Source organism: Pimephales promelas, chromosome 14 (genome assembly GCF_988280905.1).
Source record: "Pimephales promelas chromosome 14, fPimPro1.hap1.1, whole genome shotgun sequence".
Taxonomy (NCBI): Eukaryota; Metazoa; Chordata; class Actinopteri; order Cypriniformes; family Leuciscidae; genus Pimephales; species Pimephales promelas.
This window is the reverse complement of record NC_142782.1, coordinates 13,607,968-13,634,588: the sequence shown is the minus strand read 5'-3', so window position 1 is coordinate 13,634,588 and position 26,621 is coordinate 13,607,968. Positions and strand designations below refer to the sequence as shown.

Here is a 26,621-nt window from a genome sequence, read left to right as displayed (position 1 = left end):
GCGAGGGTAAATAAAGAACGGTTTGGATAAGTACACTGTTGTCTTTACTCAAGTAAATTAAAGCAGTTTATATACCAATGTTTTATGTATTGGAAAAGCAGAGAGCCTTATTTTTTTTTTATTTTTTTTGCCGTCCAGTTATAGCCAATACTGTCTTAAAAAGAAGCACTTACTCTTTTATAACAAGAGATTTTTGCCAAATGATGGAAAAAAACTGAGCGTCCACATAGATACAATAAACAACCTGTAAGTTGATGAAAACTCACTGCGACGCATTTACTGCTTCAGATGTGGCCATTCACAACACGTATGTCTGACATTCGCTGGTTAAAAATCTCATAACTCCATTTGAGCTTGATTTTCATAAAATATTAATAATATAATGACACATGCAACCATTTATAAAGCCACAATTGATGATGCAGTCAGTGCGTTTACATGCACCCTCCTAATGCGATTATAATGGGATTTTGGCAATTTGGGGATTTGGGGATGTTTACCTCATGTAAACGCAATACTTTTAATAAACTAATGCAATTAAGCTCATAATCGTGCTAACCAGATAAATAAAGGGATAGTTCGCCCAAAAATGAAAATTAAGCTACGATTTACTCACCCTGAAGCCATTCTAGGTGTATGGCATTCAAAAAAAATGTTCTGGGTGTTCCAAGCTTTATAAAGTGCTAGAAATGGCTCTGAAAAAAGAATTACATACACACTTGGGATGACTTCAGGGTGAGTAAATCATGGGCTAATTTTCATTTTTGGTTCAACTATCCCTTTAAACTACTGTATGTGGAGTACACCAATTTTAATTGCAATTAACAGGGGTTTCCCCATGCTGCCTTGCTGCAGTGTGATTTTATTCATACTGCTAGGCAGCGTGGACAACATGAACCAAATTTTCGCCTGAGATAGGGAACCAATCACAGGACGGGGAGGGAGCGGCAAGATGACGATGACGTCTATATGACACCGAATCAGTTTGTTTATATCAAGGATCAATTTTGGCAGCAGACGCGAAGTTACCTTTTGATACATCTTTTGTGTATACATACCGTAAAACTTCAAATAACAGCCCGGGCCTTTTTTTTTCCCAAATCGTAGAACAGCAGTAGATTAAGTAGATTAGATTAAAACAATGGCGGGTACTATGCATACTGTATGCCTATCTGAGTGTGGTATAATCAAACTTATTAATGAATAATCAGAATAATGAATATTGCATGTAAACTGGAGTGAAGACTTCTGCTCGTGTCATGAAAACATTAAGACCTTAATCTAATTATTAGAAATGATTATGTTATTGTTGCAAACGTAGTCAGTGTTTAATTATTTAAGAAATACAGTGTTTTTCCATTTCCTGAAAAGTAGGTTTCCGCCTGGCAGTGACGATGTGTACAAAAACAAATTCTTAATGGAATCATTAAGGAACCGGATTTGTTAAGTGAAATCCAAATGGAATTCCTTACAATTCCCATCATGACAGAAATTGCTGTAATTACTGTAGATCTCAGCAGTGAAGGTGGTAATAGGAGCCGCTCCCTCTATTTTTTTTTCTTTCAAACGCTGTGTTAGGGGATTTAGTTTCCTTTCATCTATTTTCTCATTAATCTCAAACCCACTTGCTAGAGACTTTCTTGATATTTTCTCAGTGTATTCCAGCAGGAGCGAGATGTTTTCCCTGGCCGTCTTAACTGCGCAACTGCAATAATGTATCGCCAAGCCCCAATCGATCGGTCCTGATTGATACAGCCATGGATTCCTTAGCAAGCAATTTCAGCAACGGCTCAGAGAAGAGCTACTACACAAAAGCAAGGCAGAGAGAAATTTACTGCAGTTTTTAAAAGAACACGCATTGATTAGCATGGTCATTAGGACAGATGAATGATCCTACGGAAAAAACTCTACAGTGCACAGAAGACGCCGAGAAACAGGAGGACACAAAAACACACAAGTCTACAAGCGTTTTTCGTCATGGTCATCTCTCAAATGTCATCCCAGGCTCAGAATCACCTTGTGAAACACTAAAGGTAAAAGAACCATTTCCTGGAAAACATCCATTTTAACACATCGATTATGTTTAAGAAAGACATACTGCAGCAAAAAACTAGTCATCTAGTTTTTTCATAATTCTGATGTCATACTGAAAGTTTGACTGTCCAAGTTAACATATCAACACCTAACCATACTGGATCATATTTGAGGTTAGATATTTATAACAATGGCCATTTACATACAGCAGTCTTAAACATTTCAGAACAGAAGCAAACGTTTCATTCAGAAATTTCAGTGCCATATTTGTGGTGCAAGAAACCTTGTTAAACATTCTAAAATAAATAAATTATATAAAGAATCCTACAAAAAAAATTGAATATGGTCCATTTATAAGCTCTGTTTGTGAAGGTAAGAGTTTTGTGTGTATGTGTGGCTCAGGTATACCCTATGTTATATTGGGGTCGGGTCCATCAAAGATGGCAATATTCCAAATCCTTGTTTTTGTGGGGGCATTTTTTTTGGTCCCAATGAGGGAAACAGCTAATAAAATCATACTAAGTGAAGTGGTAGCTTAGGGTTAGGGGATAGAATCTACAGTTTGTACACTATAAAATCATTATGTGTTTGTGTGTTCAGAAGTGTTTTGCAAAAGACCACCTACCTGCAATACTAGCAAAGATTTCGCTGACACCAATGAGGACGTATTGGGGGACTTGCCACCATATGGGTAGATCAGCTGCATAGTATATAACTCCACCGAGCGACTGCGGGATGGGATCTCGTGTGTGGACAATGTCCAGCCTCTTTGTCTCTAAAATGCCTGTGTGGGGCAAGAAAGAGCATATAAGATAAAAAAATTACTAATTAAATACCCAGCCCATTCTCATCCCAAGGCATCATATACTGACGCTTTTGACATTTCGTCAATATCCAACGCACATGACACCCTTTAGCGTCAATATTAGACACAGATATACATGTATACGGGCCAGAAGGCGCCTCCTAGTGGTCTATCCCTAAACCTACCCCAGAACTAAACCTACCCATAACGGAACAAAGCTCTGTGTGTGTTATTTTGAAGCTAAAGGGTGCCGTGAGTGTTGGATTTAGACGAAATTTCATAAGCGTCATGACGCCCTAGAATGAGAATGTGTTGAAATACCTCATAACAGTTCAGAAACCGTAATGGTATGGATTGTTTTTTGTTTGTTTGTTTTTTTTTTGTTGTTTTTTTTGTTTGTTTGTTTTTTTTTTGGGGGGGGGGGGGTTAACACCAAATCAGCATATTAAAATGATTTCTGAAGGATCATGTGACACTAAAGACTAGAGTAGCAGCTGCTGAAAAGTCAGTTTTACCATCACAGGTATAAGTTATATATATATATATATATATATATATATATATATATATATATATATATATGTGTGTGTGTGTGTGTGTGTGTGTGTGTGTGTGTTATTTTAAAATAAAGACAGCTTTGGTAAGGATTAAAGTCCTTACCCACCCTAAACATTTTAATGGTAGTGCAATATTCATTAGTTACAGTAAATAAATGAGCAATAAATCAACTAATGAGCGCACTGCTTTCTAAATATTGGCAGCAGCCATTTAAAAACTAGGTGTTAAGCATATGTGTGTCAGGGTGCTTGATCAGATACATGTGTGCATGTTTGGAGGGAAAGTGCATGTAACAGTGAATGAAAAAAGTATGAACAGTCCATTAATGGATTAAGCGTCAGTTCAATGCCAGCGCTTCGCACAGGTCACAAACAGCTTATCTCCAGCACATAAAAAACACTCTCGCACACACAATTACACCAGGCCGTGTTTAGCAGGTAATCGGAGTGAAGCAGAGATTGTCAGTCTGGTCTATCTAAAAGCTTGATCCAATAATAACCATGTTGGAGGTGCTATTCAGATAACTCCTCATGGGATCCCAATCACACAGACATCCACATATTTCCATTTTTAAAGGGGTATGACCTTGTATTTCATATGCTTAAAATAGCAGGGTGTGATACATCTGTAGTGTGTCACTAACACAAAGTGCTTCAGTTAACAAAACAGTAACTTTTTTTTTTCCTCTCTTCACTCTCATCTTTCATTCCCTCCTCCCAAACACCAGAAGCGTTCCGGCTCTGATCTGTGGCGTCAGATTTAGATCGGAATACAAATGATGCCTGGAATAAAACACTCTTTGGCTACAAGTGCGACCTGCTACAAATTACAGTCCTCACTCCTGCACTTCCAAGTGATTCTAAACCCAGACTGAAAAAAAAAATAATAAAAAAACATTTTATTCCTAGAGAAAATTGAACAGAAGTAGAACTGCCCGAGGCATTGTGTGCTGTGTGGCGGTGGCGCGTGTTTGCAGCTTTGTTGTCGGCACAGCTTGCCGTGGAAATGACCGCTTCCTGAGAGCAGGACAACAAGTGTGTCCAGGTGTGTGGGCATCATCTGTGCCTGTGGGTAAGGTTGGCTTCAGAGCTATGTCACTGCCAAGCACCCATCTGTTTGGAAAATGTTGTGTAAATGTTGTGAGGGGGTTCTGGCAGTGTTATTTTAAAACCCACCTAAGCCCTGCTGGGTTCAGCTACTGGATGGCTTCAATACACTTGAGTTAAGAGGCACAAGCTTTGTGTGTAAGCACACAAACATACACACTTTCATCTGTGCTTGGTGGCAAAACCACTAAAGAAAAAAAATCCAAATTTTCACAATTCAATCAATTCTTGATAAATAGAAAAAAACATTCCATTTGCCTTTTTTTCCTAAAGTGAATATCCATTTAGACTTAAAATGACACTTTTGCACATAAATTTACAAATAGCCCTTGTTTCTCAACAAAACATTATTTAAATGTCAGGGATTTCACCATCTAAAGCTCATGGTATTAAAAACAAACAATCACACAATCCAGACAGAAAGGAATCCGGGGAACAAGAAAATAAATAAAAACAGTATATGTCCATGATCTTCAAGCCCTCAGATGGAAAAACAGGGGCAAAAAGTATTGATAAATCTGAGACAGACTTGCTGCAAACTAAGTAGATAGGTGTGCTGGTGTCTGACAAGTCTACATTTTACATTATTTTATTAAATAATAGACATTTTCCCAATCTACGCCCTCAATTTTGTCACATTACTAACAAAATAATACCTTTCAAGACATACAACTCTTTGTCTTCCCTGCTCCCGAGGTTTCATTCAGAACGATGAGTCACGAATATTTCAGAGATTCAGATAAAAGTTCCAATTATTTTTCATTATTTGTTGATATTTCATTTCATACACATCCTTGACTCTGAATAATTGCCTGCAATTTAACTTTATGCTGCGCGTGCCCACAGGTGGCATTTGTGCGTGTGCGTAATATTAATGAAAAAAAAAAATAAAGAGCGAAGGGGTCCAGAGAAGAAAGTACTGCGTGATTACTATATATTTGGTATTAATGAGGGGCACTAAAAGACTAATTTCCCAAGATATCTCATCTATATAATAAGTGCCATTAGAGGGAGCCAAAATGTCATAGGCATACACACTCACTATGTATCTTAATATACACGCACTATATGACTAATAGTTCTCTCTCACACACACACTTAAAGAATCCATTTACACACAATAAGCATCCTAAAACCATGCTTTTATTAGGTAGTGGTTTATTAATGAGTAAGTCTGTGTCATTGAGTGGGAGTACAAAGGATAGAACGCTCTCTTTCTCTCTCAAGAAGGAGAGCATGAGTCCCAAAGGTTCTCATTAGTATGATCTCTACACACACACACACACACACACACAAGTGTGATATGAACGTGGTTTGCACATACTGATTCCACAAGAGCGTGCCAATGAGCCCCCCACCCCCCGCTCTTGCCTACATCAAAGAAATGGTTATTATTAGATAACATCTGTATTGTGCAATGCATATTAGACTTACTGCACGTTCAGGCTTTGCCATGCAAAACTAAGGTCATTTCCTTGTGCATCATTTTAAAACAGTGGTTCTCAGATGGTTTTGCTACAGGACCCAGTTTGTTTTCCCATTGGACATGGAGTGGTGACCCAAAAGTGTCATTAAAATCAATTAGTTTATTATTAAATGCTCTCATTCATATTTTATATTAACTTAAAGCGTTAGTTCACCTAAAAATGAAAATTCTCATTTATCCATCATCATTTGTTCACCCTCGTGTCATTCCAAATCCACAAGACTTTCACTCATCTTCGAAACACAATTGAAGTTTTTTAATAAAACCTGAGAGATTTCGGTCTAACCATTGAAAGTCATTCAACCAAAACTTTGATGCTTCAAGAAGAATAAAACGTAGGCAAACGGATATCATTTGAATCAATAGGGTTTGTTCTTGCATGTTTGAGCTTCCATTTACCATATTTGATGTGCTTTATGTGTGTTGATTAAAGTTTATATGTGAATAAAAGCCTAAATTAAATATGTTCACCATCTGAAGACATGGATTAAACTGCTCAATTCACATAGATTATGTGTCAAAGTTATGGTGGAATGGACTTTTGAAAGGAGGAACAGAAATTGCGAAGATGAACAAACTATCTATCTAATGGCACTTTTCCATTACCAGCTCGGCTCGGCACGACTCGCTTTCGCTCCGCTTTCCACTGCAGACACAAAATAGTACCCGGTCGTCATAGCAACGCCTTTCGTTCCTCGTTGCCCCATCAAGCTCTTGCTGGATCCTCTCTTCAGCAACCAAACAAAGGAAAGTCTGCACCTCCTCGTTTGACCACGGCGTATTCTTCCGAGTTGCCATAACAATAGTAGTAAGTTTAGTAACTATCTCTGGACAAACTATTTAAACATGGCAGGGTTATTCTGGATACTCCATCTGGCACGTTTAATGATGACGCAGTGAATGGTGACGGTTCTCTCTGACCAATCAGCAGTCGGCATCGTTTTCACGTGACATTTTAGTATCGCCTTAGCTCGCTCAGAACCTCGTCGGAGGTGGTACAAAAAAAAGTACCTGAAAGCAGGTACAGGTACAACTTTTACACAGTGGAAAACCAAACAAAGGCGGGCCGAGCCGAGCTGGTACTGTGTAGTGGAAAAGCGCCATAACTATGGATTTGCAAATTAAGACAACTTTTATTTTTTGGGCAAACTTTCTCTTTAAGTAGTTTTGATCATGTTTTTGAGGATTAGGGCATTTCACAAAACCTATCCATTTTAGCATCTGCCAAATTTGCCCACTTTTATCACTGATGAAGAGATTTTATCAAAATACATTATGTAATGAATCTTGGCCAGGCGAATTATACCACACACACACACACACACACATACACATTCATCCACGTACCTCAGTGGCATCGAGTTACAAGACTTTTATGGGACCAATGGAATGTGGACAAACTAATGTCTCTGAACAAAGAGAAATACATCTCTTTTGGTTTTAAAGACATTTAACAAAGGTATTCAATGGTTTTTGTGTATATGTGTCTTCCCCATGTCACAGTGAAATAACTTTGTTTGGTCACAGTTTAAATAGGAATTAAAAATACCTTCGTCATGCATTTGAAACATAAGTGTATATTCCTTTGATATAACATAATGTTCCTTGATATCTCTAGAATGCTTATTGAATGAAACACTCGAATATGCATAGAGATGTAAAGTAAAGTGTATTTTTAATTCGTTTTACTGCCAATGAAGATCAAATTGTTATTATAGAACACACCCCCTTCCACGAGAAGCGCGCGCTGAGGAACAAAGGACCATAAAAAGGACCATAAAAGAAGGCTTCTCGCGTGTAATATCCACTCTCCGATTGGCTCAAGCCAACAGGAAGGGGATGGATTTCTCCAAGGTGATAAATGTGAGAACGCAGGTCCGCCCTCTCTTCTGAACTTTCCAGCGCTCAACATGTAAACCTCACGGGACTCTGATCCAACCATGGGTCTTTCCTTTTGTTCGTCTAAAAGTTTCATCCTTTCCTCAAGTGGACTACCAAGTTCGTCTTCCAGGAAAGGAAGTGGACTTTGCCGAACTATCTCCTCGGGTAACGTCACCTCAAAGACTCTCAGCCTTTCAAACACTGGCGCTAAATGCCGACGAACGCCACGTGACTCCCCACGGAACAAAGCAGCCATGAACGAGCCGGGACGGGCCGCGCAAACATGCCGCGGCCGCGCTTCACGTGACGCACGCGCGCCGGACCGGCGCACCTCTAGCCGACACGTGGCCCGAACGGGTCGAGCAACGAGCCCACGACTCACACAGACCACATGTGCCTTGCAAGTATACCTTCTTTTAGAGCTTCTAAGAAGCATTAAGAAGATGTTTTTGGGGTGTCCAGAAAGGTTAACTGACTGTTTTGATGAACGTAACTCTCTCTCTCTCTTACAACTCACTCTCTCTCTCAAACTCACTTAACTTGCGCGTATCCATTGTCTAAACGCTCTGCGTCGTCTTAGTTTGTGTTTTAATGTTTGTAAATACATGTATCATTGTAACGTAGTGAATGCTTAAGTAGTAACTTTATTAAATGCAAAATATGCTTACCTTGACTGATTGTCTTGCTCATAATACGGGTCAATGAAATGTCAATTTAAAGCTACACGCTTTACAGAACTATAAATACCTAAGAGGGTATTTGGTTATAGAGCAGGGAAGGCAGATTCTAGTGGCCACAGAATTTGTTTTCACAAGCTATATAACTTAATTGAGCTAATTGATTTTACCTGTCTTGTAAAACGTGGTCCTTGCAATCAATAACAATTAATTTGTGGTTGATTGCGGGGATGCACATGTATGCATATGGGTAAAATTAATAAATTAACATGTAAGACCGGTCTGATCCAAATCTGTATGAATAATTATTAATTATCAATTATTAATTATGATATGCAAATTCCCCCCCCCTGATCAGAACCGACCCAGAGTCTTTACATTGGTGGAGAATGCGGGCACTCGATCATCGCGACCCAACTAAAACGCAACGTGCAACACGCATCTTGATCGCTGGCTTATCTAAATGCAGATAAAACAAATAGCTGGAATTGACATCTCTACTTTGAAAAAAAAAACAGCCTTAGAGTCCCAACTGATATCAAGAACGTCAGCATTAAAGCGTAAGTCTGTGTAACAAAGGTATCACCTCAGCAGCTTGTAATCTGTACCGATATCTATTCTGCTTTGGTTAAAAAGAAATCCAAATCGCGGTATGACTAAACCTGTTCCTGACGAAGGAAGCCCAGGACAGAGTTATATGTAGGTAGACCTGGGAGACGCTCCCCCTTTCTACAAAGTAAAGGCCTTAATGCTATTGTTAGATTGATGTAATTCACCTAAATTTTAGCTGCATCGACAAGCAGAAAGCCACTAAACGATCAAAACAAGCTACTCGCGGAAGAGCTAACACTCATGCATGAGAGAGACGTACCTATATATGCTTAGACGAGCTTTGACTCAGCAGCAAACCTATTTCCTTACTCTGTAAACAAATAGAACAAGACAAGCTTTGACTTGCAGCAAATCTATTTCCTTACTCTGTAAACAAATAGAAGACGTGTAAAGTAAAGAACAGAGTTCCATGAGAAAATCAGCAAATGCCAAACACATTTGCGTTTTACTGAATGCAACCAAAGTTCTTGAAAATCATAAAGTATAGGCGCCTCCTTTTAACCCATTAAAACGTGCATGATTTATGTAAAATATACAGACATTCTTCAGGTACTGTTGAATTGCTCTGACACGCTCTGGTTCCCATGACAACTTGTCACAGGAAGTGTTACCTTGTAATGTCACTTTTGTAAACCAACCAGCCTGGGTGGCTAGCCTAGCATCAAGCTAACTTAGGCTAAGCTAAACTAACCCAGCACTAAGCTAACTCCGGCTAAGCTAACCTAGCTTAGCATCAAGCTAACTTAGGCTAAGCTAACCTAACCTAGCTCCCATCCAACATAGGCTAAGCTGAATAACCTCCACAGTTAACAGTTAGCATCATTTACGTGAACCCTTACTCACCGCTCGTGTTCCACAGCGCAAAGTACTCTAGAATACTTTCTCAACACCAGTTAGGGTTTTAAATTACTCACTTTCCATGTTTACCATTCTTATTAGCTAAAGTTTACCTTCACAGGGTTAGGAATACTCCTTGCTAACCGTTAAGGACGAACTTCGCAGATGCCTTGTTAATTAAACTTAAGTTTAACTACATGAAAACTGCGTAACTAACTACAGAATAACGCGTGTAACCGTAGGAATTTTCATCGGCATGTTGACTAAAGCTTTGGAGGGACACACAATGTGGTTTTGAACACCCAACCGCTACAACCCACTATAGTGTGGCTCAAAGCAAATCCAAAGTTTAGTCACTAATGCCACTGAACACTCTTGACCTCAGATCATTCCCGTGTTTTGATCACTTTATTTCCTTTTGCTTTAATTTTAATTTTATTTTGCCTCATTGATTATTTCATTCCTTCGACCTTGATGATAATAGCAAGCAGCTATTACCTTAGGTCATCTATATGATTTAATTTCATTTCCTCTCTTGTCCAAGTGTGGTTCTATTCCCCTAGGGCCCAGAAAGGAAACAAAGACCCCCTTATTTGTTATTTTGGCTTAGTTTCAACCAATGCACTCGTTTGTGACCCTGCAACGCAAGTAATTTCAACAATTTACTAGGGCACTACTAGAGTCCTGAGGGTCGATAATAAGCAGAATTTAAATAAGAAAGCGGTCCTTTTCCTATTATTGTTCACTTCGTCGAGCCATAGTGGACCACCAGCTAAGTCCAGAGAAATAATTTAGTCATAAGGACCACCTTATGTTATTTATTTCATCTCGGATATGTCCTTTCCAGGAAATACGCTCGGAACCACACAAGACTTAGCCCTAACATGCACAGCTAAGATAAGGACACAAGAGACACTTAGCTTTATGCTAAACGCTTAACTAACTTATTAAGCAGTAGTTCTGAACTTTTAGGGCCATGCATTAGTCACTCACAACAAGTGTGCCAGAATGCCACAGAGCCCCTGCTTAAACCGACCTCAACCTGCCAAGGAACCACTGCCCCAAACCACGGCATGGCTCCAAAAAGGATGTAACAAAGCTAACCAGAAAGGGCCCAAGATTCACTCAGGACCCTGCATCTACCCACGACATGCAGACAAGACTTTCACTTGCAAACTGTCTAACCAACATGACTGCATGAAACAGATTCTGCTTGATATGGATTACGTCCAGTCGCGAGGTGCACAGCTTCCTAGATCGTCAAACAGAGACTGTCAAAATGGACTACCAGCTGTTGCAATAAGCTTTGACCGCTTAACTCCCTGATCCAGAATCAGACCAAGGGTTATCACCACCGTGGACATCAAGTAAGACCGACTTGAAACTCCACCGACTTCGGCAAGCCTACTTCGAGAAGCAAACCATCAGGTATGAAAAGGATACCAGTTTCAGAACTTTGGTCCCTTAAAACCTGCATCCCACAGTGAGTTAGTCGATAAGCACCCTGGCCTGTGCTTGTAGCCTGTCTACCTCAGCTACGAGACTGGGCCCGCAAAGCTCACATTAAGCAAAGACTTTGTCCGAAAAGACTGTGTAAAAACCCTCAGACTAACCTGTCTCTGAGCACGACTCAGAGCTGCCCCTAGAAGGCACCCCATACATCACAAACACCTTCACTGAGAGTTAAACCGTTCCAGGCCAGCAGAGGGCAACACAACAGTGATGGTGCTCATCTAACGCCCCAGAGCAAGAGCTCTGAAACATTTCTGGAAGCCAGCCGGCGACCCAGAATGGACCGCCCAGCACCAAGAGACTCAAGCCCAACCAGCCCAGAGCGGTACCCTCTCAACACGCCACTGGTAAGCACAAGTCTGAGCACACATCAGATAACAACAGTGCAGCCACGTCACAGACGGCAGAAATCCTGAAGGTGCTGAAAGCGTTTCGGCATGAGGCATCACAAGGAGACAAGTCAGACATCCTATGTCTCAGCGCAAGACCCAAGCCAGACACCCAGAACACTGCTTGTCAGCATCAGACCACAGAGCTCACTGTCGCATCACAAAGCGACAACACCAAGCAGCCGCTACAACTGACAGCTGCACAACCTGAGCATGACAGTCCGGTGTCCCACAAAACACCGGCCCTAACCGCTCATCGATCACAACACCAGCCCAGATGCCTAAACTTCTGGGAACCCTAAACAAAAGGGGGTGGCCCAAAAGACTCTACATAACCACCACCAGAGACAATCATTTGAGCCTTGAAGGCCTGTCAGACACTAGCTCAAACATCACGCTAATGTCAGCCCAACTCTTCAAAAGACTCACTGCTAAAGCTAAGAGTCAAGAACGCACTCTCAAAGCCCAAACATGTGAGCTGAATGAAAACCCTACAGCCAAAACAACTTCTGGCTCAAAACAGGTAGCTCCCATTCATCCTTCTGGTCCTATGAGCCTGATTCACCCAGGGTACCGATCACGAACGATCACGTACCCACTTCTGATTGCCCAAGATCTGTTAGATCGCTTAGAGCCTTTAATAGACTTTAAACAACTGAATGCCTGAGCTCAAGTTCAAGAACCCCTCCCCCTCCAGTCATACAGGTCAAGAGAACCTAACTGGCAGGTCACAGAGGTCACAAGAACTCCCGCAGCCAGCCATGAAGGCACAGCCTCAGCACCAAATGGAGAAATGAACTTGCTACTCTGCACCTTTCAGCTCACTAAAGACTTTGACTAACCAAATGAACTCTGAAACTACCACCTCTTTACCCCTCCAACCTCCCAAGCCTGCCGTCGGACACATCAGGCAGCACACCAAGAACATGCTGCTCAACGGCCCTACAACTCAGTTTCATGCACCTCGTGACATCACTTCGCCACGGCTTGTGCTGCCACGGTGCAGAAAGGGGGATATGCCAGTGTATGCCCAGTCACGCACCATGTGGGCTGCACACCGCAGCACCAGGACATCTCGGCATCCTCAAAGGCATCAGACTGTCCCAGACGACAGCCACTGAATTCTTTCCTCCCTTTCTCTCTCTCTCCCCTGTCTCTGTTACAGGATGCTGCTGTGGTCGTCTTCCTGTGCCTCCAGCCAACCAGAGGACAGCTACTGTCGACCGCCTCACCGCCGGGTCCGACATCAGACAGCATATGGTCGACTGCCACGCAAGCAGAGCTAAATGGACTCCCACGCCGCTGCTGTCAGTACGCAGTCAAACACCGGCCTGTCCAGCAACCAAACGAACTGAAATCCCACAGCCAAAAGGTAACTCACAACACAGAGTGCCTCCTCACAGACCATCAAGAAATTGAAAGGAACTGTGATAAATCCGCAACGCACACAGTATTCTACTGAACCAGACAAGTGAGCTCCAGCGAGACAACTGTTCACTGTCTGCCAAAATGACTTTGCTAAAATTCACCAAGCAGCCTTTGCTCCAAGACCCGAGCTACCCTGCTGCAACCGAGCGTGAGTCAAGTCCCAGCCAGGACGAAACCCACGATTTCACCCTGATTCCAGAACTGGAATTATGAACGATGATAGGAGGGGTCCAGCCAAACTGGACTTGTTCCCAGTGACCGCTGTGTCTCAACTGCACACCTGTTGCACTGCACAACTGCCTCACCGGTAGTCCAATCCTGGACTGCAGCTGATTCTGCACTGGGTACCTCTACGGTAATCAACCACACCCTGACACTTGACATTCACGCTGCACAAGAGGCAAGGAAATGCAAACCTCCACAGCCACCACGGGACCCTCAGGAAGAGGGTACCACGCTGGAGACTGCGTCGAACCTCAGCAAGCTGAGCCCCTACCTCAGCCTAGCCGCCGCCTGCCACCTGACCCTCATGATTCACCTGCCATCCGTCCATTGCGATGGTGTCGTTCGATGAAGTCACACAAGGACTTCACCTAACGAAAAGGGGGAGATGTAATGAATCTTGGCCAGGCGAATTATACCACACACACACACACACACATACACATTCATCCACGTACCTCAGTGGCATCGAGTTACAAGACTTTTATGGGACCAATGGAATGTGGACAAACTAATGTCTCTGAACAAAGAGAAATACATCTCTTTTGGTTTTAAAGACATTTAACAAAGGTATTCAATGGTTTTTGTGTATATGTGTCTTCCCCATGTCACAGTGAAATAACTTTGTTTGGTCACAGTTTAAATAGGAATTAAAAATACCTTCGTCATGCATTTGAAACATAAGTGTATATTCCTTTGATATAACATAATGTTCCTTGATATCTCTAGAATGCTTATTGAATGAAACACTCGAATATGCATAGAGATGTAAAGTAAAGTGTATTTTTAATTCGTTTTACTGCCAATGAAGATCAAATTGTTATTATAGAACACACCCCCTTCCACGAGAAGCGCGCGTTGAGGAACAAAGGACCATAAAAAGGACCATAAAAGAAGGCTTCTCGCGTGTAATATCCACTCTCCGATTGGCTCAAGCCAACAGGAAGGGGATGGATTTCTCCAAGGTGATAAATGTGAGAACGCAGGTCCGCCCTCTCTTCTGAACTTTCCAGCGCTCAACATGTAAACCTCACGGGACTCTGATCCAACCATGGGTCTTTCCTTTTGTTCGTCTAAAAGTTTCATCCTTTCCTCAAGTGGACTACCAAGTTCGTCTTCCAGGAAAGGAAGTGGACTTTGCCGAACTATCTCCTCGGGTAACGTCACCTCAAAGACTCAGCCTTTCAAACACTGGCGCTAAATGCCGACGAACGCCACGTGACTCCCCACGGAACAAAGCAGCCATGAACGAGCCGGGACGGGCCGCGCAAACATGCCGCGGCCGCGCTTCACGTGACGCACGCGCGCCGGACCGGCGCACCTCTAGCCGACACGTGGCCCGAACGGGTCGAGCAACGAGCCCACGACTCACACAGACCACATGTGCCTTGCAAGTATACCTTCTTTTAGAGCTTCTAAGAAGCATTAAGAAGATGTTTTTGGGGTGTCCAGAAAGGTTAACTGACTGTTTTGATGAACGTAACTCTCTCTCTCTCTTACAACTCACTCTCTCTCTCAAACTCACTTAACTTGCGCGTATCCATTGTCTAAACGCTCTGCGTCGTCTTAGTTTGTGTTTTAATGTTTGTAAATACATGTATCATTGTAACGTAGTGAATGCTTAAGTAGTAACTTTATTAAATGCAAAATATGCTTACCTTGACTGATTGTCTTGCTCATAATACGGGTCAATGAAATGTCAATTTAAAGCTACACGCTTTACAGAACTATAAATACCTAAGAGGGTATTTGGTTATAGAGCAGGGAAGGCAGATTCTAGTGGCCACAGAATTTGTTTTCACAAGCTATATAACTTAATTGAGCTAATTGATTTTACCTGTCTTGTAAAACGTGGTCCTTGCAATCAATAACAATTAATTTGTGGTTGATTGCGGGGATGCACATGTATGCATATGGGTAAAATTAATAAATTAACATGTAAGACCGGTCTGATCCAAATCTGTATGAATAATTATTAATTATCAATTATTAATTATGATATGCAAATTCCCCCCCCCTGATCAGAACCGACCCAGAGTCTTTACAATTAAGTTTAGTGAATGCACAGTGTTTGATGTGAAAAGCGTTTTCCTATTAATCTGTTTTATCTTGCAATCCTAACTATAGACAATTAGTTTAGTACTTGCATGAAAATTTATTTTGTTGATGTATTTACTACTAAAAACACAACTAAAGTGGGGACTTACTAAAAAAGTATATATTTAGTCTACTCGCTACTTGCAATTGCATGTCAGATGTAAGTGCGATTATCAGGTAATGACATACCATTTTCTTGGACAAAAAATTTATAAATGCCCCTGGAAATAAGATGTTTTGGTCTGATTTCCAAGAAGAAAAAGGTGTACACATGTACTAAAATTGTACTTTGCCTGTAGATGACCTTAAAACTAACACACATAGACTACAAGCCACTTGCATTTTATGTCTTCAAGTTGCTGGTGTGTTATTAGTATAATAAATCAGACCATCCTTCAACCGTATGTTGGTCTGCCGTCTAGTGCACACAACATTGGCAAGGGCATTATCAAAACTGCAACCTCCAATCTGATTGATTGGCTTTACTCCATTTCCAGGGGTGCATCAGGGTGCACAGGTTTATCAGTAAACCAGAAAATATTGTGTTTACAAGATCTCTTGCTGTTAGAACGAGTTCTCTAAAGAAATACCTAGAAGTTGGATATGGAAAAGTTTGAAGCACTGAATCTTTGAAAAAGTTTTACATGCACGGCCTCCAACTGTTTACGCTGCATGAACTTGTCAGCACATAAGATCACATCAATTATGTTTTGTTCTGAGAGTTACATTAAACTATGGTAAGTTGTTTAACACATTATTCAGAGTGAACATTCCTAAGTGAGTGGTTGTCGGCCTGCATAATAGATGTGGACTGCGCTTTATGTTGTATCAGACGTCTTAGAAAACAGGTATCAGTATATTACAGTGAAAACAAATCAAATGAAGTAAACACCTGAAAACTGCAATCATGCAGCAAATCACTTGACGCCAGTCTCTCATTATTTTGACTGTTTAGAGCTGTTCTGAACTTTGTGGTGTTTACTGCTTAAAGAATCCCTCATGATGACTACAAACACACATTTATTCAGTTTGATGGCAGCTTAGAAACGTCTAAACCTTTCTCTCCCTCACCGTGCAGAGTTTGACAGTGGTTTAAAAGAGTCAGGGAGAGTCAAAGAAAGAAAGACAGACAGGGTGGGAGAGAAAAAAAAATATGCATACTTTCCTCACACTCCAGAGTGCATCTCCCAAAACTCATCTCACTCAAAAAGCGCTTTAGTCTGAAATATGTCAATGTCTGGATACAGCGCACACTGTCAGGCTGACTAAGCTCAGTTTAATCCACTGGGCAGAGCTGGAATTGGACTGGGGACTGACTGAAGTGCTGGGTGCAGTCAAACCGAACAATGAGATACTGCGACCTGTCAACGGTCTCTTCTTCTACAACCTCTGAACAGGCACTCCACGACACTCTCAACATGTGACTCGAACTTTCGTGTATGTGTGGACACAATCTCAAAATGTGTTTTTTTTGCAGCAAAGCATTAACTGCAAACAGAACTTCAGACGGACAAGCAAGCCAAAACACTTGGAAGGAAATTGCTTAAGTATTGGACAGATTGCTGTGCCTCAAAATCTAGTACGTCGCCTACACAAAGAGCTCTGTTTGATCTTCTGATGTGAAGGTCATCTCATAACTTTAGTTAGCCAAATGATGCTCCTATCAAGTCTCAATATTCAGGATTTTTTTTCAATCGGAACAGTTATGCAGTTTTGTACTGCCAATATTTTTAAGGCACTTCAAAAAAAAGAGTTTATTAAAGGGGTGATGAACTGAGAAATAAAATTTTCCTTGAGCTTTTGACATCTAAGAGGTCATCATATTATAAGAATATCCTGTAAGTTTCAGAACTAAAAAAAATGTCCTTGTTAGTCCAATAAAAGCTTTTATTGACACCAGGCTCAGCAAACCACTCGTTTTTCAAAGTGGGGAATTATGATGTCAAAGAGGATAAAACACCAACCCCACAGAAGAAGATCAATGCCTACTTCAACACGCCCAGTTAATCCCCGCCCACCGATTCGCGCATTAAACACATAGCTAAATAATAGGCCTGCCTACCTTGTGATGACAAACAAGATCGAGAGTGAAACTCATTATAATATGTAAAACTGTTATCCACTCACAGCAGTGGGCGTTTACTTCCAAGTCTTCAATGCGAGGCGCCCATAAAAACCGCGCGTTTTTGAGCGGGGGTCAAAACTAGGGTAGAAAATAGCCTATTACTTATTCATTTTTTTTGTTTATGTAAAAACCAAGCGAACATCATAAGTTGACCTCAGCTCAGACAACAATATAAAAAAAATTTAAAAAGCCAGTTCATGACCCCTTTAATGTTTGGCAGAAAGAAATATTTTCCATTAAATATTAGATGTATACAAAACATTTTGGAACTCAACATCCACAGGGGAAACAAATATATTGACTATACAAATTTCCATAGTGATTTTAGTTTCAGGACTTCCAGGAATGTGGGAACCATGTCATTATGTTCTTAATTTCCAAAATGATACAGTTAAATCACGCTACACCATTGTCTTCCAGTTTGTGAATTTTTAGCTTTCAGAGTGTTATCATTTTGTTTATAATTTTACCATTCATACCCAGTCAATCTTGAAATTTTAAAGGGCACCAATTATGCCCCTTTTTACAAGATGTAATATTGGTCTTGGGTGTGCCCAGAATGTATTTGTGAAGTTTCAGCTCAAAATACCCCACAGTTAATTTATAATAACCATTTGAAAAAGTCATTTTTGGGGCCTGTTTAAAAATGACCTGTTTTGGTGTATACGACCTTAAAGCAAATAAGCTGCATATCTCCGCCCTGCCTTTGGATGCATACCTATGGCAGTCGGTAAGAAGAATGGCTGAGAGTGAGAGACCTGCTGTTTTGAATGTCATTCAGCCGTACATGTTTGAATCGGAATATATAAATAGTCTCTGATCAGACCCAGATGACGAAGAGACTTCGGCAGAATAAACACATATGAGAATGGACCAGTACGTCTCGGTATGGTTATTTGCTACATTTATGTACTTATAAAGTTGTAATCGCGTCCCCTTTGAAATTATGGATGTGCAACACACACACACAGACAAACACAAACACTAACATTGGCGCAATTTTTTGAAACTAAATTAAATGGACGTTTATAAGGCATAAAATATAAAAAATGATCAACAAATGTAAGGCGTAGCGACAGTCTATCTGTCAACATGATTGTAACCATCACACTAACTCTGGGCCAGTCTACTTTAACAATCTGCGAAAGGTCTAAAGCACACGGCGCAAGTGCACTTAGGGCGTGGCCGAGATTCACTTTTGCTAGTTTAACGACGGGAAAAATGGTCGGCGCATGGCCTAAAAGGGTTGTCTGTTGCCCCTACTTTGAGCAAATGTAAATAGTATTCTTAATGAGTCATGGGTGTTTTGGGCGTAACGTGCAATAAACCAATCAGAATCTCATCTTCGCTATTTATATGGCAGAATTCGTAAGCGTAAAAACTGAACGCTTCTCAAGTGAGGAAACCAGCTTGTGTGTATGATAGGGCCCTTATTGTTGAGCCATGAAGATACCTCATTTAGGCCAAAATGCTGTGTAACATAAAGCAGATCCGTTAAAAATGGCCAAAAAAAATGTTGTTGAGGTAGATGGGGTAGATTTCGACATAGATTCCTAGTTTTATGGGACTTTGAAGACACAACAAACAAGAAGATTTTTTTTAAAGTTCCTCTGCAAAAATATGTTAAAAGGGAAGGTGAGAATAATGAAAAGAGCTAAAGTGCTGATTCAGGTTGGTATTTTCCTGGAAGGTGGGCAGTATGAATATTAACTGTCAGAACAAGTGGGGATATCGATCCACCCTCTGCAGGGTTCAATAGAGCCGGCTCAAGGTTGGACAGGAGTGACAGAATTCAGAGGAGAGATCAGTGGTCTGTGTGAATGTGTCAAGAGTGTGTGGGTGTTTGTGGGTGAGTCATTCTACATCGAATCTCTGCCATCTTAGAGTCACTGTACCTTATCTGACGGATGTAAATGCCATAACCTCTATTTTAAGGTGAACAGTACTAAGGAAACACGATTTGACAATTGTAAGTGTGGATATATTTGTATATTTTACAAATCTTTTCTCAAAATAATGGCCCAGCATATTGATGTCACAGAGTTTAGCTTAATGCGTTTCAATAGGGACTATGTGTTTGGACGTTTTGTTTTGTACATTCAATCTGTTTTGGACTTGACACATGATCCATACACCACTCTGGATTATGCTGACTGGGGCTTTCCTGTCGTGTTTTGTCTGTAGCATGAACAGTCAGTGCTGTGATTAAAAAAGCAGTGTTTGGTTCACATCAAACATACTGTAACTAAGCTTAAAAGTATGTATAGCAAAACATTATACTTTAGTTTCTGTCCCTAACAAAAAAAAAAACTGTTCTCACAAAAAAAGAAAAAAAACTAAACTGCGCTTACACTAATAATTTGTTTGTAATCAGACTTGTAGCACATTCAGATAATAATAATAGTAAAAATTTTATAAAGTCACATGTAATCATGTCAATCGGAATGAATTGGCCAAATCTGACTGCGATTTCATTTGGATAGTAAGGGGTGGTTTAAATGTGCATGTCCTATCGAACAGATTAGAAAATATTATTTAATCACATTGAAAACCTAAACTGGAAATATCGGTGCATGTGCAATGACGTAGAATGCTAACAGTTATAGATAATAGTAATAATATTTCACAATATTATTGTTTTACTATATTTAATGATCAAATAAATAGACTTGGTGAGCATCTTTCAAAAACATGAAATAAATCTTACTGACTCTTAACTTTTGAATGGTAGTTTAAAGGGGGGGTTGACTGCGATTTCACTTTTTTCATTTTAAATAGTGTGTAATGTTGCTGCATGAACAGTATCTGCAAAGTTGCAGCGCTGAAAGTTGAGTGTAAGCAGAGATTAGAGTTTACCACTAGTGAATGGCAGAGAGATCGTCTTTTAAAAATCAGGAAGTATATTGCCTACAAAAACGACTCGATTGGGACTACAGCTGGGTTTTAGATGTCACTAACCCACACATTTACATCAACCTTCTTCTCTTCTGTCTTCAGAAGGTCTTCTGTGTTCGAGCTTCCCACGGACGCTGTACTTCGTCAACAATCGATACAAAAATTTATGTTTGATTATGTTCCTGAAAATGACGATCGTAATTTAGCTCTCTGTGCTGTGCATTTTACGGAAGACAGCTTCCAGAATCTCCACGAGTTCAACACCGGATTCAACAAGAAACTGTTACTAAAACATGAAGCAGTTCCAACTTTAAAACCAGAGGCACAACTTGTAAGTAGGCTAAGACTTAATCATTTTAAATGTATTTGCATGTATAATTCCAGACGTAGCCTTGTGTTTTATTTTTTTTCAAATGCCAGCGCTGGCTTTATAGCCACTAGGCTACTAGTTATGTTATTTTGTGTCTATGACAAACTCGTACAAACATTATGGACCCGAATTTTGTATAAGTATTTTTCATGTATATACGTATGTTTTATGACGTTATTTTCGATTTGATCAAGAACGTAAACTAATGCCAACGCTGTTTGTGTTTAACATTAGTAGCCAGTCAGTTGCTATTGTTGCCAGTCAGACGCTATTGTGTTAAACAAACGTGTATAAAGTTAAAAAATTTAGCAAATTATCATTCAGAAACGTTTAGTAAGAGCCGTGTGTGGTGAGGTTATGCTGGACTCTCTTTATCGCCGCTTTTTTGCCGCTTTCTCGGTCTGATTCTGCCTCAAACTGATACTGTAGTATCAACATGAATGGACCGAAGCGCAGGCACGTTTCGCCCGTAAAGGTAATGGGCGTTAACCTTCCGGATAACGTGAGCGACAGTTTAGCCAATCACAACACACTGGCCCAAACTAACCAATCTGAGCACACTGCCCGTTTCTGAGGGAGTGGTTTCATAGACTCAGGAAGTCAACCGCTCGTTCAGGGGACAGAGGAGAGCGTGGCTGACAATAAACGTGAAGTTTATGAAAAATAAGACTTTTTAAAAAGAAAAAACACGAATACATGTTATATTGCACCCCATAAACACAATCAAGCTAAGAATAAAGCAGTCAACCCCCCCTTTAATTATGTTTATGCTTTGTAAACAGAAAGGAGCACTGGTTATAAAAAGCTATGTGCAAAACAAAGCAAACACCGTATTATTGGCAACTGGTCACATTACGCTAACATGCCAGAGCCCATGAGGGGGACAACTTCTTTTTCTACAAAACTGATATATCATCATAAGCATACATCATTTTAAGCATTGTTGTAATGTATGTAATGATTATTTAGTTGTCATTGTGTCAAAAGGATAAATGAATAAATAAAAGTTATAATTATTACATCAGTCAATATTTAGTAACCAAAGGTATTTCCAAAGGCAAAGTTGAAGGGAAAGTGGATTGACCCACCAAATTCACTCGCTCGCAGTCAGTCTACCTCGCACATTTACCGCCATTTCATTCAAGATTACCATATTTATGATGTTCCGATGTACTGAATCGTGAAGTGTATCATATCATGAACTAGTTGGCTATACCCAGCCCTAGAGTTAAGAATATATTATGGTATAATTTTAGTCTCAGTTTTCTGAAATGTACGTGTTACAGTAAGTCACATATAACAGAACACACACCATATGAACCTTATGAAGTCTGAAATGAAAGTTCACTACCGTGACGGGCCTTTTGACACACACAAAAAAACGAACCCATTCATATAAAATGTGTATGTAAATGTCTGCTATCACACTCAAACACTCCCACATCCTCTTACATGAGTCTCAGTTGGTGAATATTTACAAAGAAGCTTGATACACCCACCCTACCAGCCAACACACACACACAAAATTCATGTGGCAAGAGTGCAAGCTGAAGAACAAAACTCACAAGTTCACAGACTCAGCCATAAATCTTTGTTGTGCGTGTTGATAATACACTAAACACGTGTCATTTAGTGTGTTTGTGTTTGACTCACCAGCCGCCACTGCCGAGCACATGACAAAGAACATGCCCACGGCGATTCTCTTCAGAGATGAGGGCAGCAGGCCTTTACGTTTGAGGATGGGGTCTACCACTTTATCCTTGAGGGGAATCAACATGAGGATCAGCACGGCATCAAACATGGTCAGCCAAGCCGCTGGGAAGCGAAACGATTGCTGGAAACAAAAGGAGAACATAATGAGTCATGTTGCAGGACACTAGAGGATGAATAAACAGGAATCAGGGTGTGTGTAGGTCACTCATAACACTCAGGTGCTTCGTTCTTCGCCATTTGTCCTCCATTGAGAAAATAAGTATAAGCCTAAATGTGAATTCTGGGAGGGCATATGAGAAAGGGAGAGAGAGATAGCAGGAAACCAAATCATTCCAGCAACCTTAGCGCCCTCATGTGGCCAGTGCTGGTGTGTGGATGTAAAACCCATCCAGTAACTGACAGAGGGACAGGTCTCTTAATAGCCCATAAAATCATTACTCAATAGTTAAGTACTTTAATATCACATGGGGATTAAATAGCATGCGTCAGAGCACCTGTTTCATAATAAATGGCCGATTGCTCCCCTCACATGCCACTGATGAGTGATGAAAACCCCATCAGAGGAAAGAAAGGGGGGAAAAAAGTGGTTCTGCTTCGGTGTAAAAGATAATGAATGGTGTTTTCCTATGCAAAACCTAGGATGGTTCAGTAATAGTGATTTAGAAAGACTATTTTGACAGAGAAAAACAAACTGCCTTAATAAGGAAATAGATTTTACATGAAGAAAGAGAAAATAAGTCCAATTTAATTATGCAAAGGGGGTTGCTTCGTTTTTGCTAAGGTGTCCTAAGCAGTTTTAAGCACATTGCTATGCGCTTGCTAAGGTCTTCTGGGTGTGTCACTATAGGTGATTTCCATTTGACAGAAAGTGCCCTTTGAAGTAGACTTTAGAGGGAATTCTGCCATCAAATGCGAGATTCTAATCCAAAGGGAGCAAACAAGTTCAGTTCGAAGGGTACTGCAAACAGCACGGGGAATAAGGGAACATCGATACATCGCTGCACAGAAGATGGAGAGGGAAATTTACCCACCAGATAGTATGTGTAAATAAAATAAAGGCGGTTAAAGTAAGATGAGTGTCCAGTCACAATGTTATTATGCGGTTTAATTAGTCGTGGTTTGTATGTGGTTGTTTGCGGGTATTAAAAAAAAAAAAAAGTGTGTGAGATTGAGATGTAACAGTTACATTACAATCATGATTATGGTCAGATAAGAGAAGATACATCTAATATAACCAAATTATGTTTATTCATATATTAAACATACATTGCACTATGCAATTATCACTCAGTTTATCATTTTCAAATTTAACAGTTTTTGATATTTAGATTAACAGTTTTCGATATTTTGATATTATTATTATTATAAATACACATGATGTATTATATACACACACACATGTATATCACATGAACGTATGACAATTTATATTTATTTACAGAAGTATATTATGTAATCATAGCTTCAACTTCTTTAATATGCACAAATCACTCACGATTCAAGTGTCATCCGTTCGATGACTTTGCAGGTGTTCCAAATGAATGCATTTGTCAAATTCAGTGAGTAGGGGTCAGTGAACACTGCCTGTGGACTCTGTCAGTCAGAACTTTTGTTGTTGCTATGGTATTCTGAGTGGATACCAGGGGGTTGCTATGAAGTTGCTAAGGCTTTCTAGGTGTTCTTGGCCCAAGTCAAAAAAAAAAAAAAAAAAGCCCAGACCCAAATATCTATGTTTGTCTTAATACATTTTTTTTTATTTTCATGTCTTTCAGACACATAAAAAAGGGTCGATCACCCAAAAATGAAAATGAAGTCATAATCATCAAAGGAGATTTTTTTTAAGATCCTACTCGCACTCATCCATTTAGAGACGAGCACAAAGCTTGTAAAAAAATAAATAAATAAAAAATAAAAATAAAAGATGACACAAAAGTTTCACAGATTGATCCCATGCAACATTTTGTATATTCCAAGAGTTCTGGGGGTAAAATAAACCCCTAATTGAACAGTGTTTGGTTTAAACATAAATAAATAAATTAAATCTGTTGCACCAAGTTATTCTTTCCACATCTGTCAACTGTCATTCTGACTGTCATCTCATCAGACAAACAGAATTCCGATCCAGATATAGTAAACTCAGTCAGATCCTTTTATTTATTTATTTTTATTTCTATGGGTAGCACTTTATGGTAACACTTTCTTTCTATGCATTGTATTTCAATCTTTGTTTTTTTAACCAAACCCTATACCTCCAGAACACTAGGAGTATACGACGATGGGACCATTCTGTGATACTTTTGCACCTTTTTCAGAAGCTTGATGCTGGTCGCTGCCATTATATATCCAGGGTGCATATACAGTACAGTACGTAGCAGGTGAGTCAAATGTGTGGTCAAATTCACCAATGAGCGATTGACCAATTTTAACTCTGGGTGTGATTATTTTCACTTTGAAAACCACAGTAAACCATCTGTCCTCATTTCCTGCACAGGCAGGGCTTGATGATACGACTAAGCAGATGTGGGTAAATGCTGTATGCACGTAGCAAAAGTTAAAAACAGCCCAATCCATTCTTATCTTGGTCTGATTGGTTGTAATTAATTCAAACACACTGCACAATATGTCGCCATCTGTACGGTTTAATTGACATTAAACAAATAATGCCTGTGAAATGCAACACCAAAGACTAGATGCCCGGAGCTCAAATTATGCATCCATGCCTGCAGGTGTGTATGGGCATATCACACACACACACACATTTACACCTCCAGAAGAGTATCAGGCATTTAAGTGGAGAGCGTATCTCCCTCAGCATGAAGTTAATTCAACGGCTTCTATCAGTCCCCAATCTACCGGCACTTTTAACACTTTTAATTCTCCAGCTTACTCCCTCATTACATTTACATTTCTTTGACTAAGCATTGGTAATTTATACATGTCCCTCCAAGCGCTCAGTCTCCCCTTCATCATCATGCACTTTTAAACACTTTTTTCTCCATTTAAAATTGCCAGTTTGCATCATTCTATCATCATATCATTTTCACCCACATTACTGGTGTCTCGTTGTCTCTATGGGTATCTCCTAATTAAGAGCTCACGGTTTGGCCTTGTTAAAACTGTGCACTGTATTCCCTTTAGGCTGCGCGGTCCACAGAGTCAAATCTACTGTACGACAGCACATGTTCATTTAGAAGGGGAAACCCTTGTGTGTGAGAACGAGCAACAGATGGGGATTTGCAAACTCACTCCAGAGAATAATACTTAGGAAAGAATGAAATTACTTGATTCCTATTGAAACAGGAAGTTGGGGGTAGGACCAACATTTTTGAGTCATCAATATTTTTGTCCTGTTTTCTTAGAACATTTCATTGCCTTGGTAACGCAAGGCTTTACAGACGTATGAGGGGTAAATAGTGGCCGTGATTTGGAGGATGATCAGTAATTTCTTTTAAGTGTATTATTAACTTAAATTTTATGATTGCTTACTTCGATCCAACGGATAAACTGTTAGCCAGGCAGACAACAGACAAGCGACCAATCCCGAGTGGAGTCATCACTACACGTATTGTTGAAGCCATTTCAATGGAACTAATAATAATATTGAATATAATTTAAAATATTTTGAGTTTATTTAGTAATATCTGAGAATAACTGTGTTGCAAATAGAACGTAGAAATTTGAATGTAAGCAGTTGCCCAGTGATCTAGTATAATGTAATTTGATTGGTTGTTAGATTTAGTATGAAAGAATAGTATACTGCGAAGCAGTCAGAAGCCACTGGACTTTGGAGCAACACAGTCTTTTGACCTACACGGAACAGTTAATTTGTAAGAAAAGTAAAGATTCCAAGTTTTTGTTTTATTTTATGTTTTTG

At 40.0% G+C, this 26,621-nt stretch overlaps 1 protein-coding gene across 1 annotated transcript in view; it reads right to left on the bottom strand.

The window, feature by feature from the left end:
* slc15a4 (solute carrier family 15 member 4) overlaps positions 1-26,621 on the bottom strand; it is a 71,897-nt gene that overhangs the window by 32,234 nt on the left and 13,042 nt on the right. The window contains exons 6-7 of the mRNA XM_039672438.2: positions 22,688-22,868; positions 2,660-2,818 (exon numbers count right to left, since the gene is read on the bottom strand). Of these exons, the coding sequence (XP_039528372.2) occupies positions 2,660-2,818; positions 22,688-22,868 (340 nt within the window). The remainder of the gene's footprint in view (positions 1-2,659; positions 2,819-22,687; positions 22,869-26,621) is intronic.